The sequence below is a fragment of the Barbus barbus genome, assembly GCF_936440315.1.
Source record: "Barbus barbus genome assembly, chromosome: 40".
NCBI classification, from domain to species: Eukaryota; Metazoa; Chordata; class Actinopteri; order Cypriniformes; family Cyprinidae; genus Barbus; species Barbus barbus.
Genome location: NC_136718.1, coordinates 23,001,556 through 23,019,229, shown reverse-complemented (window position 1 = coordinate 23,019,229; position 17,674 = coordinate 23,001,556). Strand labels below are relative to the sequence as shown.

The window sequence follows — 17,674 nt, the reverse complement described above, 5'->3', positions numbered from 1 at the left end:
AGACTTGCTCTGCTGTATTCCACTGTGTACATCAACAGAGGATTGAGAAGATGATAAATCACTTAAAGAGAGACATGAGCGGCTCACACACCCCAGTAGAGCTATTTATACACACTACAGGCTTTTAAAAGCTCCACCTCTGCTGAGAGAGATTGACTTTAGTTTTCACTTCTGATTGTGATCATAACCACACCTCTAGCAACAACAATAACAAACACACGAATACATTGTGTACATTATCACACTTATAGCTACTTACCAAATAAATAAGAATTATTATATAAAATCATATGACCACACTTGCATATTGTTACAAAAATATTTTAAATCAATGCTGTTCTTTTGATCTTTCTATTTATCAGAGAATCCTGGAAAATAATAAGAATAATAATAATAAATGTTTCTTAAGCAGCAAATCAGCATATTATTAGAATGATTTCTGAAGGATCATGTGACACTGAAGACTGGAGTAATGATGCTGAAAATACAGTTTTGATCACAGAAATAAATTACATTTTACCATATATTCAAACAGAAAACGGTTATTTTAAATTGTAATAATATTTCACAATATTACTGGTTTTACTGCATTTTTTATTTAATAAATGCAGCCTTGGTTGGCACTGGTTATTGTAAAAATATTAATATTATTTAATATTTATTAAATTATTATGGATGTAAATAACTTTGTTGCATTTATATGAATAATTTATATAAATAATATTAATTTTGTTACACACACACACACACACACATATATATGTATATATAATATATACAGTGCCCTCCATAAGTATTGGAACAGTAAAGACAAAATTGCTGTTTTTCAGAAAATTGAAAATTGCTCTGTTGGCTGTGGAGTCAAGACATTACCAAATATGATTAAAAGATGAATATGAGACAAAACTACAGAATGTCACATTTTATTATTAGCTGTTTCAACACATACATGTTTTACCAAATAAAAAGATCAGCACTTTTAGATTTCATCCCACTCATTGATGTGAGCATAAGTATTGGGACAGTTGAACATAAGGCAGATATAAAAGGGTAAAAGCTATTATTTAGTTGCAGATCCCTTGATCACAATCACAGCAGTGAGTCTGTGACCCATAGACATCACCAGACTCTTGCTCTCATCCTTTGAAATACTTTTCCCAGCCTTTAATGCAGACAATTCCAATTGTTGCTTGTTTTGGGGAGTTTCTGCCTTTACTCTCCTCTTCAGCTGGTGAAATTCATGTCAGATTTAAATCTGGAGATTGACTTGGGCAATCTAAGACTTTCCAATTCTTTGCCCTTATAAACTCCTTGACTGAACTGGGAGGGTGTTTTGGGTCATTGTCCTGATGCAATATGAAGCACTTCCCAATGAATCTGGTGGCATTTTCTTGAATATTGGTAGCTAAGATGGTTTTGTACCCTTCCAAATTCATTCTGCTACTGTCATCATACATTAAGTCATCAGTAAAGTTGAGAGGGCCTGTTCCAGAGGCAGCCATGCACGCCCATGCCATGACACCACCTCCACCATGCTTTACAGATGAGGCTGTATGCTTGGGATCATTTACAGTTCCCTTTTTTTCTCCACATTTTTGCTTTCCCATCACTTAATTTTTAAATTTCCCATCATTTTTAAATTTCTTCTTGAACAGATTTTTCTCATAAAAGCGGGCATAGCCATTTATAAATTAATCGCGATTAATCGCATCCAAAATAAAAGTTTTAGTTTACATTATATATGTATGTGTATTATGTATATATAAATACACACACATACAGTATATATTTTGAAAATATTTACATGTGTATATATTTATATATTCATTTCCTTATAGTATATAGCCTATATATAAACATAACATATTTTTCTTAAATATATACATGCATGTGTTTGTATTGAGGCTATATATACATAACAAATATACACACATACATATATTATGTAAACAAAACTTTTATTTTGGATGCGATTAATCGCTCGACAGCACTAATAAATAAAACTGAATTTGGAATAGCATACTAATATACAAAGAAACTGCAGGATAGTATGCTAGTGTGCTATTCTCAGCGACCCTGTATGAGGTAACAGAGAAAAATGGGAAAAATGACAGAGAAAGTTTTGGAAGCGATCAAGCACATGGCCCGAAGATTTTCCCTTTTCCGAAACATGCCGAAAGTTCTCCATGGGACGTGATATAAAGTGCCATTTCCATATGAAAGCTACGGCTTAAATACAACTGTTGCTGTTGGAAAAGTCAGATGTGTTGCTGTAACCCAGACGGCACAGCGTCGCTTCACGGTGATGGAAACTGTGCTGCAAACCTGGAAAAAGTGTGTCTCTTCAGCAAAAGATGGAACTGCAGATCCTGTCGTCTGGAAGGATGTGCTGTGCCATATTAATTTACTCATTCACATTTTGGGTTGCATAAGAGTGCTGTAACAGTGGAGGAATGTCCATCTGCTAGACGTCGCTCTCTGGCAAACTCCTTCCAAGCTGCATTCGTCTTCCTTTACACCTCCAAGAGTCACTTTAGTTTCCTATGTACATCACGTCACTGATGCAACCGATGAACCCTTTAGGGGAAAATCTCTAGTGGAGCGTTTTCATAGGAGTTTATGCAAGATCTATAGATTGAAAAAGATGGAATTCAATTAAGAAGTGATGCACATTGAGTTGCTAATGAAGGCCTGTGTCGAGATGTTTTCCAGAGGTCGGTGTAGGATACAGTCGGTGAGAGCAGCACTTCATTCATTCGAATGTTTAAACAAGTCAGTGTATCATATCGCAGAATTTTCCGGGATACACTTTACAACAGAGTTTAGCCAAGCGGGCTCACTCGACAGCCCCGTGCAGTTTATTTTGGCATCCTTCGCCATCCCAGAATGCAGCAGCTTTTTCATCTGGGCACTGGGAGAAGCTGTTAATGTGCTACATTAGATTTTCTTGAAACATTTACTGCTTAGGTTTATAAAGTCACGCTTATTTGCTGTAACCTGATACTTTTGAGCATTTCGACTTTCATTAAGCCGTAATACTTGTGATTTAAGAGCGAAACGGAGTTGCTGGTTTCTAAACACACTGATACGGTTGAGCGAATCTCTGATAATAAACCCTGATTAGCGTATATTGATAAATAAATCTTATTTCATGTCCTTATTTTCAAATGAAAACATTGAAACTTTTCACTGCTGTCCAAGTTAAGCATGTCAAATAAACTTTGAAATCTTTGGATGAATTTCAAGAGTAGCCCAGTATTTGGGATTAGAAGGGAAAACTTCATAAATAAACCATGCCACATTTTCCATGGAATATTTTCTGAGTAGACACTGTCTTATTTAACCATAACCTTAATCCACGGCCTTTCTGTTTTGTATATGTGTTTAAATGTGTTTTTATATAGATATATCTTTTTCTGATCCATTCATATATAATTTTACTGGATGGAAATATATATATTTTTTAATATATATTTTAATTAGTGCTGTCAAACGATTAATCGCATCCAAAATAAAAGTTTTTGTTTACATAATATATGTGTGTGTACTGTGTATATTTATGTATATATATATATATATATATATATATATACACACACACACATGCATGTATATAATTAAGAAAAATATATTATGTTTCTATAATATAAATTATAGAAATATAAATATATACATGTAAATATTTTCAAAATATATATATATTGTATGTGTGTATTTATATTTACATAATAAATATACACAGTACACGCACATATATTATGTAAAAATGTCTAAATATCTAAATTTTATTTAAAAAAAATAAAATATTTTGTGAATGTAATTAATTTTATAATTTAACAATGAATGTATTATGTATAATAAAAATGAATGTATAATTTTATCATTTAAAATTGTACATTCACCGGTGGAAAGTGAGTTTGTACTATCTTTGGTTAATGCCATTCAAACATTGTAAGCGTCCGTACACTTTCTGTAGCTATTTTACTGTATTTGAGCCCAATAAGACTCTGAATGCGCAAGTGTAGTAAAGCTGTATAAGCCCTGTCCCTTCACAACCCCGCTGTGTGTACCTCGTCTCTTTCATGCATATGCTTAAACATCGCTCCTGTTTTAATTTTTCTCCCCCTCCTCTTCCCCTCAGCGCTAATTTTTTCAAGGCCACAATGAAGTTCTTGTGCGCCACTGTCTGAGAGAAGCCGCAGAAATGCCTTGGCGCAGAGGCTGGAGACGTCATGGATTCCTGAGTGCGCGCTCTGCAGGAAAGCCCTGAGTCTCGGAGATGGAGCCGCTCCAGGTTTCCATGGCAGAGCGCACAAACAGGAGGAAACACTGAGGGAATCCCGTTATTTTACAGCACTGGCCCATTATAAACACCCAGAGCCGGGGAAGGAAGCCGCTGTTGATTCTCAAGTCAATCCTCAGAGCAGGCAAAGGAGTTCATACCACACAGAACTACTGCTATTGCGCACTGCTCTTTTTTGCACTTATAACGGAGTATTTGCTTTTTCGCTCTCAACTTTCTCCATCCAGATTTTTTTTCTGCTATGAACTGTACAGAAAGGCTATTTCTGGACTGTTGAATTTATTTTTTGTATATTTTCAAAATGTTTAGAGAGTCTTGGAGACAGATGCACTTCCACAGCATGAGGTCGATGGATCAAGGTATGGATGGCGCGTGCTGAAGTGTTGTGAATTACTGGTAATCAATAATTTGATTTTTAACGTTTTCTTATAGCTAAACTGTTCATGCTAAATGCAATGTAAATGGAATGAACGTAATTAGTGATGTATTATACAATGAAAAATGTACAGTGTGTACAGTAAAGGGCAGTTACGTCATGAGGGAACTCTCAATGACATCAATACATGCAATATTGAGACTTGAAAATGTAATAGTTTATGTTTCGTAACATATTCCTTTTTTGAATGAATGAACTTTTATACTTATTACTGGATTTATGATTCATTCAGGCTATTGTCATGCATTTAACAGACTGTTTAGTTTTCAGCATTTAAAAAAATATGAAATTGCTTTAGTTTGTCAAACACATGGAAAGTTATGTCTGATTTTTGTACATGTGTGGTGGAGTTTATTCAGAGAGAGGAGATGCAGTAGTTCAGGTGTGCTTGGGTTTAAATAGCATGTCTGTGATGCACAGAACATGAAATGATTTAATACTACTACTAATAAATGGCCAGCTGAATTTGGATTGGCATACTATACAGATGTGGCAGAAATAGTAAGATGTCTTATAGTTCATCACAACTCACCATGAGTATTGAATATCATTAGTTACATAAAATTCAGACTCCTTGGCTATTCATAGATCATGCTGCAATGGAAAGTTCAGGTAATGTTGAATAACCCTAGATACTGCCACCATGTAAATAATCACATCGTGTCATTTCAGTCTATAAAAGTCTGGATTTGTCTGGAATAACTGTGGGTCTAAAATTGCGGGTTATTTTCCACCTTCGTTCCAAAAATCTCTCAGGACAGAGTAAGATTGCAACGTCTGATGAGGTGGAAAGTGGTTTGATATTATTATTATATTTTGGAATAAAAAAATAAGATAGACAGACAGACAGACAGACAGATAGATAGATAGATAGATAGATAGACAGACAGACAGACAGACAGACAGACCAGACAGACAGACAGACAGACAGACAGACAGACAGACAGATAGATAGATAGATAGATAGATAGATAGATAGATAGATAGATAGATAGATAGATAGATAGACAGACAGACAGACAGACAGACAGATGACAGACAGACAGACAGACAGACAGATAGACAGACAGACAGACAGACAGACAGACAGACAGATAGATAGATAGATAGATAGACAGACAGACAGACAGATGATAGACAGACAGACAGACAGACAGCTAGATAGATTATCTATCTATCTAGCTGTCTGTCTGTCTGTCTGTCTATCATCTGTCTGATGAGGTGGAAAGTGGTTTGATATTATTATATTTTGGATAGATAGATAGATAGATAGATAGATAGATAGATAGATAGATAGATAGATAGATAGACAGACAGACAGACAGACAGACAGACAGACAGACAGACAGATGATAGACAGACAGACAGACAGACAGACAGACAGATAGATAGATAGATAGATAGATAGATAGATAGATAGATAGATAGATAGATAGATAGATAGATAGATAGATAGATAGACAGATGATAGACAGACAGACAGACAGACAGACAGATAGATAGATAGATAGATAGATAGATAGATAGATAGATAGATAGATAGATAGATAGATAGATAGATAGATAGATAGATAGATAGATAGACAGACAGATGATAGACAGACAGACAGACAGACAGATAGATAGATAGATAGATAGATAGATAGATAGATAGACAGATGATAGACAGACAGATGATAGATAGACAGACAGGCAGACAGACAGGCAGACAGACAGACAGATAGATAGATAGATAGATAGATAGATAGATAGATAGATAGATAGATAGACAGATGACAGACAGACAGACAGACAGACAGATAGATAGATAGATAGATAGATAGATAGACAGACAGACAGACAGACAGACAGACAGACAGACAGACAGACAGACAGACAGACAGACAGACAGACAGACAGACAGATAGATAGATAGATAGATAGATAGATAGATAGATAGATAGATAGATAGATAGATAGATAGATAGATAGATAGATAGATAGATAGATAGATAGATAGATAGACTGGTATTGTGTAGTGATGAACACTCGGGGGCAGCAGTTCTTACTGGATACAAACTGAGATCAAGGACTAGTTGCTTTTGCTGTCGCAGTTATAACTAGTACCTGTCAACAGGAGGCGCGTGTCATCTATTTTATCACCTCTGTTTGATTGACAGATTGCTTAATGCTACCTGTAGTACGACAAACACTCAGACAAACCTGTTCAAACATCACTCTACCACTGACGCGACGCAGTAAACGCGTCCTGGCCGTTCTGTCGCGTCCATTGACTCTATTCCTGATCACTTTCTTCTACAGTAATGGCCGTGTTGTGATTTTGTCGCCGCTGGTGTAAATGGGGGTGTGAGTGAAGTTTAAAGCGGAAGTTGAAGTTGACTCGAGCGCGTCTGTCTCTCTATCCTCTCTATCCTCATTCATGTGCTCGGACCCCTGCGTGTCAAACAGCCGGCGTTGTCTCGACGCGTTTATGAAGTTGCTGTGGTGTAAATAAATCAGATTGAGACAGATGACCTCTTTTTACGACGATAAGGCTGCGTTAGGACTGGCTGAGGAGCTCGATCAGGTGCACTGTCAGGATGAGCTGGAGTTTGAATATCTTTTTGAGTATGGAAGTACAACGGGACTTCAAGGTTTGTTTCACTAAACCTCTGTATAAAATGTGTGCTGAGGACTATAACTACCAGCATAATAATGTTTAGCTGTTTGGACTATTGCAAAGAAGTCATACATATTAAATACAGTATGTATCCATGTATATAGGCTATATGATTTAATATAATGCATATCAAATATAAGAGCCTACCTAAATATATGGGGACAGAAACGCTTCCCTGGGAGCATTTTAAAACTATTGTAATATATTAATGATGTAGACCTATTAATAGTAGAATGTGATGTCATATTTTAATATAGGCTAATATATGTTTGTAAGTTTTTATTATACAGTATTCTAGTTGTTGTTAAATAAGCATTTATTTAAGTGTTTATTTATTATTTGATTTTTTTGTTCACTTGTTGGATCTTGTTCCCCTCCACATAAATGTAGGATGTAAAAATTTAAAAATCAGTGATATTTTTATAACAATCAGATGTCATCAGGCAACATTTTTCGAAACTCTTTAAAATGACAGGGGAGCATGTCTCATCCAAAACATGACACGTTGGACATCAGAAATGTAATGCATTTTTGTAGCAATGATGAATGCACATTATAATCTAAAAGTTGCAGTAGATGTGTGATCATTTCATTCACCGTTTTGATGTTGCACATGATGGTAATGACATTTGAACATCGCACATTACACCAAAACAGCACATGTGACAGAATGCTAATAAATACATAGCCACAAAAACTACATAGGAAGCACAGCCAGTGACGTATTTGTATGCAATGAATGTTGTAACGAAAATCTTGTAATCATGATTATGTAATTTGCAAAGTTTCATGGCATTAGTTGTTTAAGCCTTCAAGAACACAGTCCTTTGACATTTTGTCTGATTTTCAGATACGCTTCACCATATTGCTAGTTGGTTTGATTCATGGCTTTTAACTCTTAAACAAAGACTTTTAAAAAATCCCTATGGGAAAAATTCTTCCGAAAGCAAGGCCGCTGAAAAGAACACGCACCATTTACCGCTTCCAGAATATATTGATTAATCTGAATCGAATCAAAAAGGAACAGACTTGAACTGAAGTGAATAACAAAATGATTGCCTTCTGTAGAGCTTCTTATAGTTTGTTTCATAATTTGATGAACTTTGCACAATTATCGAACAAAATTGGATTGACTTGACCTGAATAATGACACCATTATCTTCTGTGGAGCTGCTTTATTGTTGAACTTAGTTTGCTTTATAACTAATGAACGTTTCAACATTCACACTCTTATTGAGCTAAATTGTGATAAATGATAATTTACATTACTCATTTTTGGTAATGTATATTCGGACTACTTTTGGATTACTTTTAGATTACTTTTGACCTAACTTGTTTATAGATTTGAATTGGATTCTTTTTTATAAAAAAAAGAAATAAACTATATTCCATTCTTTGTTATCAATATGTTATGAAATGTATTAAACATTACATTACTCCAGGGTTTCCCAAACTGGGGTAATTTTTTGTTGTTGTTGTCAGCGGCAGTGTTTATTAGTAATTATCTGTCTCATACATTGTATAATTGATTGAGTGGTGCTTTTGTCCCCAAATTCAAAAGCATGGATCGCAAATTAATTTACATGGCCACTGTATATTGTGAATGTTCAAAGCTAAACGATATGACGCAGTCAAATTTTTTAGAAAGGAACATTTAACATTTTTGAGAATCGCTGAATAATTTACTGTCATTGTGTGAATAATCTACGGAAGTTCTAAGCGGCCATGCATTATTATAATTTTTCTGTCTTGTTTTCAAAATAACGAGTTGTTTTGTCGTTATCACAACTTAATTTTCTCGTGATCTCGACATAACGAAAGTTGTTGATAAAACTTTCGTAAAAAACCGTTTTCTCACGACGTAATTGTAGCTATCGTGAGAAAATCAGGGTCGCTATATTGTCTTCGACGATAAAGTTGCAGACCCGACAGCCTCCTTCTCAAGTGTCCAACACTTATGTGTAAGTCGTCAATCACTGACAGACACAGAGCTATTTCAGTTTGAGTGAGTCCTTGATCAAAGTAAAAGCGAATACGATCATCCATGATGCTGCGATGATGCTGCTTCTATAGCATTTTCTCATGCCGAATACACAGAGAAAATTAAGTCGTGATAACGACAAAACAACTTTCGTTATGTCGAGATCATGAGAAAATTAAGTCGTGATAACGACAAAACAACTTTCGTTATGTCGAGATCACGAGAAAATTAAGTCGTGATAACGACAAAACAACTTTCGTTGTGTCGAGATCATGAGAAAATTAAGTCGTGATAACGACAAAACAACTTTCGTTATGTCGAGATCACGAGAAAATTAAGTCGTGATAACGACAAAACAACTTTCGTTATGTCGAGATCACGAGAAAATTAAGTCGTGATAACGACAAAACAACTTTCGTTGTGTCGAGATCACGAGAAAATTAAGTCGTGATAACGACAAAACAACTTTCGTTATGTCGAGATCACGAGAAAATTAAGTCGTGATAACGACAAAACAACTTTCGTTATGTCGAGATCACGAGAAAATTAAGTCGTGATCACGAGAAAACAAGACAGAAAAATTATAATAATGCATGGCCGCTTAGAACTTCCGTAATAATCTGTAATTATGTAGTTCATAAAAAAGTAACCTTAATCTGATTATGAACATTTTAAAACGTAATATAAAATTTAATTACAAGTACTACATTTCTGGAATCTGATTACGTAATCCAGGTGACATGAAATCAGTTACTACCCAGCACTGATGACACTATTGTCTTTGTAGAGCTGCTTTATGAGTTTGCTTCATAATTAATTAACTTTGCAACATTCATACTGGTATTGAACTTAATTAAATGAACATTGAAATGCAACTGAATAATGACACAGCTGCTTTACATCAGAAACTGTATCATAAATGAGGAACCTTGCAACATTCACAGTTATTAAATTGAATTGAATCAATATTGAACTAAATTAAGGTGAATTTAATGACACTATTGTCTGTTTGAACTGCTTTACAAGTGAAGTACTAACTTTTAGTACTGTTATTTTCTTGTTTATTACTGTGAAACTTCTTTTAAATTATCTGTATTGTACAAAACGCTATAAACACATGTGATTTGATTTTAAATAGTAGGCAGCATACATTGTTTACCGGGTTTCTGGGCACTCTTACTCATTTTGTGTCTGTTGTTTGTTTGTTACAGATGAGCAAAGCATCTCCTCGCACAAAGACCTCATCTCTCCACCCAGCCTCTCCTATCCTGTGGAGGAAGTTCAGCCATACGGCATCAAGCCGTGTGCGGCTTCCTTCGCCGAACTCAGCGCCGAAGGTCTCTCAGGCTATGCTCAACTGGAGCCCAAGAGCTTCCTGGAGAACGCCAGACCCAACAGCCAAGCCCCGAGCCCCCGGATCGAGATCACACCTTCCCGAGAGCACTATAGTCATGGTCGAGACTCGCTCCAGAACCATCTGGTGAATATCAGCCCCAGTCCCGGTCTCACTGTGCCCGGTCACGACCCTCTGGCCTATAGGGAGCCGCAGTGCTTGAGTCCCGCCAGCAGCAACTCATCCACCTCCTGGCATTCGGAGAACCTCTCGCCCTGGGCTTCCCCTTGCGTTTCGCCCAGCAACAGCCAAGCAGCTGGAGAACTTTGCCCGCGACTCCAAGGCGTCCACACGGGTTCCCCTCGAACCAGTCCGGGAACTTCTCCGCGAAGCAGCCTGGCCGAGGACGGCTGCGTGGGGCCACGCTCTCCTTCGCCCCGGCCCGGCTCGCGCTCCACCTCCCCTCTATGCAAACGCACCTACGACATGTACAGAAACCTGGTGCCGGTGGCCCGTTCACGTAGCCCGTCGCCCCACGGTGGCCACGAAGAGCATCACGACCCCCTTTACAGCTCCAATAACATCTCAGGGGTCATGAATGGGTTTGGCGTCGCACAAGCTAGTTCCATTCCTACCAAAATCGTGAAGACCAACCAGCAGGCCTACCAGCTTTACCCAGATAACCACACTGAGAGTTACCTGTTGTCATGTGACCAGGATATGAAGTCTAAACCTGGCCCTGAACCGTTCTTCGTAATCCCTCAAATCTGGCCTAAACAGATGGTGCCAGGAATATGCAGGTAAATGTTTACTCGTGTCATCAGTTTGCTTGAAAAGTGATAGGAAGATAGTTTGTTGTCATTACAGTTTGGTAAAATTTTATTTACAATTAAAGATACAAATTTACACTTATTTACACTTTTCATTGTACATGTAACCCTTAATATGGGTGTCAGTACTAATACCCATCTAGAATGTAGGGTTATCGGTCACTGATATTTGACCGATATGCATATATATTGAAATAAAATGTAATAAAAACTAATTCTTCATTAAAAATGTAAATATTTATTTAAACTGAAAATTTTGGTTTATTATCTGTTGGCAAACCTGTCAGTTGGGTAAGCAGACTTGGTTATTGGCCTCTGCCGATAATCTTAAATATTTAAATATTAAACAAAAAAATGAATAAATATACAATATAATTTAATACAATATTTATTTCATGAAAAATAAAAACATATTTCTAAAAACTTACACAATTTTGGCATTCAAAAGTTTATGGTCAGTAAGATTTTTATGTTTTTGAAAAACTGCATTTATTTGATATAATTACAGTAAAAACAACAATACAATTTCAAATAACTGTTTTCTATTTGAATATATTTATATTTTAAAATTTGATTTATTCATATGCTGAATTTTCAGCATCATTACGCCAGTCTTCAGTGTCATATCATCCTTCAGAAATCAGTCTAATATGCTGATTTGCTGCTCAAGAAACATGTATTATTATTATTAATGTTGAAAACAGTTGTGCTTATTCATATTTTTGTGGAAACAACTGTGAATCTTTGATGAAAAGAAAGTTCAAAAGAACAGCATGTTTTTAAAATATAATGTTTTTGTAACATTATAAATGTCTTTACTGTCCCTTTTGATCAATTTAATGCATCCTTGCTAAATATAAGTATTGTTTAAAAACAAAATCTTACTAACCCCAAATTATAAAGATGTTTCCAGTTTGACCTGGCATCAGTGGCACATTATAAGATGACACGTTCTGCAAAACCCTCTGTGGCTAATGCACCTGCTGCTCTTTTCATGCTACGAATCGGATATGTGAATCAAATGAGCATGACTATCATCTTTCATCTGTCCCAGCATCCCTGTGGCTTCCCTGCCGCCGCTGGAGTGGCCTTTGCCCACTCGCACCGATCAGTACGAGCTCCACATCGAGGTGCAGCCCAAACCACACCACAGGGCTCACTATGAAACCGAGGGCAGTCGCGGGGCAGTCAAAGCCCCTACTGGAGGTCACCCAGTGGTCCAGGTGGGTGTTCACTCTGTCTCGCCTCACTAGACGTGCGTGTGAAGTTATTTCCTAGTCATTATGCAGCGCGAGGTGATTTCACCCCCAGGTCAGGGCTATGAAAATGTCCCTCTGCTCTTCTGTGTGTTGTCTGCTTTTATCAACCCTCACACAAATGAACGCACTAATTCATTAGTAGTGTGTGTTAAGATGACAAGCTTCTCTATTGTTATTGCTTATGATTATGGTAGGGGATTTTTGAAAAAAAAAATCCTTAAAATCCCTAACCCTAATTATTAAAACATAAGCTCATAACTCAAATAATGCAGATTGTTAAGCCAAGACTTTGTGTTTGAATAGTAACTACCTCAGAACACTCAGAACACGCTATCAACTACTAAGCATTGGCAAAACCTTATAATCCTCCCAGAACACCCTAGCAACATGGCTTATTTAATTTAATTTAATTAATTTTTTTATTATTTTATATATATATATATATATATATGCATGTATATGTATTTATATATTTTTATTGTAATTTTACACTGTATTTAATTAATTTAATTAACGCGTTAAATTACCAGCCCTAATATATATATATATATATATATATATATATCTATAAAATTACTTTTTTTCTCTATTTTTTACATTATTTTATTTGTTGTGTTTAGTTTATATGTTTTTAGATATATCTTTATTTTATTATTTTTTACATCTTTAATTATATTTTATTTATTGCATTTTTGAAATGCATAAATATTTGATTGGTATTACATTTTATTTATTGCATTTATTTGTTTTTACAAATATATATATATACATACATACACACACACACACACACACACACACACATATATAAAACATTTTATAAAAATATTTTGTTTTTATTATAATATTTTTATTATTGTATTTAATATATTTATTTTTCTTCCTTTTTTTACATTTTACAGAGGGTTTTACTGCTTTCTGATTGGCTTTTAGGTTGCTTAACTCTGTTCAGGAAGTTGTTTACCTCAAGCTTTTACAGACGCCGTAATGGCAGCTGTATTCTGAAGACACATGATATTGCTCAGTTAGTTTGTTTACCATTTAAAGTTTGAAGTTGCTCGGGTAACAGTTTATATGAAAGGCCTCTTGTTGCTTTTTGCTCTCTCAGTGTAAACCATCTTTGATGGTCTTGTTAGCGGAGCGGCCAGCATCCTTCCGATGTCAGTGCTCTGGTAAAGATTGCAGACTGCCTTGGCAAAGCCAAAATGTTTAATGCTTTCCATTCCCTGGCTCTGGCTGTGGTCAGTGCAGCGCGGCGCTGGCCAATCACGTGGCAGGAGTTACTCAGGACTGCTCCTTCCTCTACTTTACTTTTCCAACCTCACCACTGACTCACCGCTCGCCCGCTACCATGACAACAGGTTCTCAGATGGCCCATGGAAACGGCTGTGTTTACTCACTCACCTGTACCTTAAAGAGACACATTTAGACATTTCATGCAGAATGACAGGTTTTTATAGAATTCTGCTGTCAAAATCAATTAAACATTATGTTGTTAGTAAAAAGTTGAATTCACAGTTTGCCTATTTATGGTCACATTTCACTACAAAATAATAATAATAAAAAAAAAAAAATATATATATATATCTTCCTTAAACATTTTTTTTTTTTTTTTTTTATGTTTTATTTATTTTATTTTTTTTGAGACTTACAGACTTACCCATTAGGCAAAGGTAGGTGACTGCCTTGGCCCCCCAAAAGTCAAGAGCCCCCTAAAATGCTTTATACGAGATGCGCATTAAGCGTGGACACGCGAACGGTTGCTGTTTACGGTGTTTATTACCAAGGCAACCGTCTGCGTGTCCAAGTTGAACGTGCTTCTTGTGTATCCTGCTTGTAGCAAGTGAAAATATTAGTGGCTGAAAGGAGCAGAGCTTTCAGTTAAAACACAGATATGTTGCTTCTCTAAATTTACATGCAAGTATAGCCGAAATCACAGCACAGCTATTGTCTTTATCTTATTTGATTTTATCAGATGACGGCACGATTATAAATCAGGATTTTTGTGCAGATTAACATCTTGGAAGGGAGAGCTGGTTATGTAGTCTTAATGGGTCGCGTTTCAGTCAATATTTCATATTCATTCCATTGTCTGACAACAAAAACAGTAAAATATACCAATGAAAACTGTTTTATTGAGAATTTAGCTGCATCATAATACAGTATGTGGCACAGAGAGTAAAATGTACATTTTGCAGAAGAAGTGAGCTGTGTCAGTAAATTGCTCAGTGCAAAGAAAGAGAAGTATTGGGAACCTGGTATTTCTATGTTCTTTTTTTTCTTTTTCATGTGTCTCATAGATATGAACAAGTTCTTTGAAAAACATCTAGGACCGTTTGTCTAGTCTTCATGCTCTATACTAACTATGGTTTCACTAATAATAAACATATAACATAAAGCATCCATATTTGTCCATGCCCATGTTGATTAGAGTATTAAAAACTTGAAAATTATTAATTTAAGGTACATTTAGAACAGATAAAAATGTGCGATTAAGTTGCGATTATTCGCGAGTTAACTCAAGACAATCATGTGATTAATCGCGATCAAATATTTAAATCCATTGACAGCCCTAAGTTAAAATGACTAAAATTAAATGTAGGCTTACACTGGTAACTCATCAGTGGACTTTCTTCGTCAATATAGGCTATATTTTTTCACACTTTTATATAAATGGACCTCTGAAGGGAACCGATTGTCTTCAGAAAAGTTTTGATGGAATTTTCATTTTACCTGATAAAGTATAATTTATGAGCTGAGCACTGCTTTGTTTACAGCCATTACCGTGGAAACCGCTGTATTTCTGATGTTCCAAAAGCACCTCCTACTGGCAGAGAATGAATGTGCATTTTCAATAATCCAGTCTGCAGTTTTTGTTCAGACCAATGCGAAAATCCACCCAAATAAACCCGTTTTAAATAATATAATAATTTATACTTCTGACTCATCCCTTTTCTTAAAAAAATGGTTTAAATGTTCAATTGTGAGGTTTATCATTTTATAATTTATTTAGTTTTTTTGTTAAAACTTGTATCTCAACGGTAAATCAATTGCTATTTCTTGGTCTACAACATGAAAGAATAAACGTGTCTGCTAAGTTAATAAATGGAAATGGAAAAATTATAACGTACATGAAAATTTTTTAAACATTGGACACAACTATGGGGCACCATTGTGCAGCAGCAAGCATCACAACAAAAAAGGAACCTCAAGGTTGATCTAGGTAAATGTGTAGGGCCCCATTCCTATATTTGCCTGGGGCCCCCAGTTCACTAAATCCGCCCCTGGAAGAGGTGCACAAGCAACAAGGATGACCGCAAGCTTGAGAATACTGACAAGCAAAGCTGATTCAAACACTTGGGAGAGCTTCACAAGGAGTGGACTGAAGCTGGAGTTAGTGCATCAAGAGTCACCAGCTCAGACGTCTTCAGGAAAAGAGCTACCAAGCCACTTCTGAACCAGAGACAACGTCAGAAGCTTCTTACCTGGGCTCAGGAGAAAAAGAACTGGACTGTTGCTCAGTGGCCCAAAGTCCTCTTTTCAGGACTTTTTAAAATAAATAAATAATACATTTTACGAAAATATATAAAAATGATCTTAAACATAATTTATCTTTTTGTTTTAAATAAAATATGACTCCGGTTTGTTTCATGGTAGTTTTTGTGATATTCACCCTTAAAAATATATAAATATCCAGTTGATGTAGATGGCATAGTTGAAATAATTCTATGCCATCCTGTGTCGTGGCCTAATGGTTAGAGAGTCGGACTCATAATCCAAAGGTTGTGGGTTCGAGTCTCGGGCCGGCAGGGATTGTAGGTGGGGGGGAGTGAATGTCCAGCGCTCTCTCCACCCTCAATACCACGACTGAGGTCCTTGAGCAAGGCACCGAACCCCCAACTGCTCCCCGGGCGCCGCAGCATTGGCTGCCCACTGCTCCGGGTGTGTGTTCACTGTGTGTGTGTGTTCACTGCTGTGTGTGTATTCACGGTGTGTGTGTGTTCACTGCTGTGTGTGTGCACTTTGGATGGGATAAATGCAGAGCATACTTGGCAGTATGTCACTTCACTTCACTTCATAATTTGGGAGAATAAATGCAAAATGTTTGAGTGTATCTGATTTTTGATTGCAGATTTTAGTATGTTGACAAATCTGAGCACAGTTTGAGATGCTCTACAGGAGACATTATTGAGCTCTTTTTCATAGGAGAAACGTCTGAGAAGCAGAAGACTTGAGCAAACATGTCAATATGCTCTCCATTTAATCTCACTTCACTTTAGGAGGAGCAGTTGAGATATTAAAGAGATCTCATTTATGATTCGTCTTTCTCAGATGTTGCTTTTAAGCAAGACATTCAAGTGTTGACACAAACATGAGAAGTGTTGACACATGCCCTGCTCAATGTGCTTTTGAACTCCAGAGTAAATTTAGCTGTATCTTCATGCTCTGTGGTTTCTGCACGCTTCCTTCCGATCTAGACACTTTTTTTTTTTCTAAGAGTGCACATCTAATTTGTTACTTGCCTTTTTTGTGTCATTTGCTTTCAGTATTCATATGGCTCTGCTTGTGCAGTCATGTCATGCTGATTTGAATATTTTCAGTAAATCACAAAAGGAGACCAACGAAGGTTAGTTTTTCCATCAGTTGCTTGGAAGGAAGCAGCTGAAATGTAGTCATTTTGAAAGTGTCTTATGCTTTCATTTATCATATAGTCTGTCATGTGTGGTTTTGACATAAACTGAAGGCTGTTATTTAACAAAATGCAAGATCTTTGAAATGTCATGACCCAAACTGCCTATTTCAATAGGAAATGTCAACAGTTTTTTTTTAGTAATTGCATTTTTAAAATGTGATTATTTTTTTTATTTTTTTT

At 36.2% G+C, this 17,674-nt stretch overlaps 1 protein-coding gene across 2 annotated transcripts in view; it reads left to right on the top strand.

Annotated features, from left to right (window-relative positions):
- The first annotated feature begins 4,395 nt into the window (after positions 1-4,395).
- LOC306859575 (nuclear factor of activated T-cells, cytoplasmic 2-like) overlaps positions 4,396-17,674 on the top strand; it is a 35,574-nt gene continuing 22,295 nt past the window's right edge. The window contains exons 1-3 of one of the 2 annotated variants that reach the window (XM_079400674.1): positions 4,396-4,662; positions 10,591-11,512; positions 12,597-12,765. In XM_079400674.1, the coding sequence (XP_079256800.1) occupies positions 4,605-4,662; positions 10,591-11,512; positions 12,597-12,765 (1,149 nt within the window). In that variant the 5' untranslated portion in view covers positions 4,396-4,604. Of the gene's footprint in view, positions 4,663-7,121; positions 7,373-10,590; positions 11,513-12,596; positions 12,766-17,674 lie in introns of those variants that run through there. The other variant, XM_079400673.1, reaches the window with a different exon arrangement.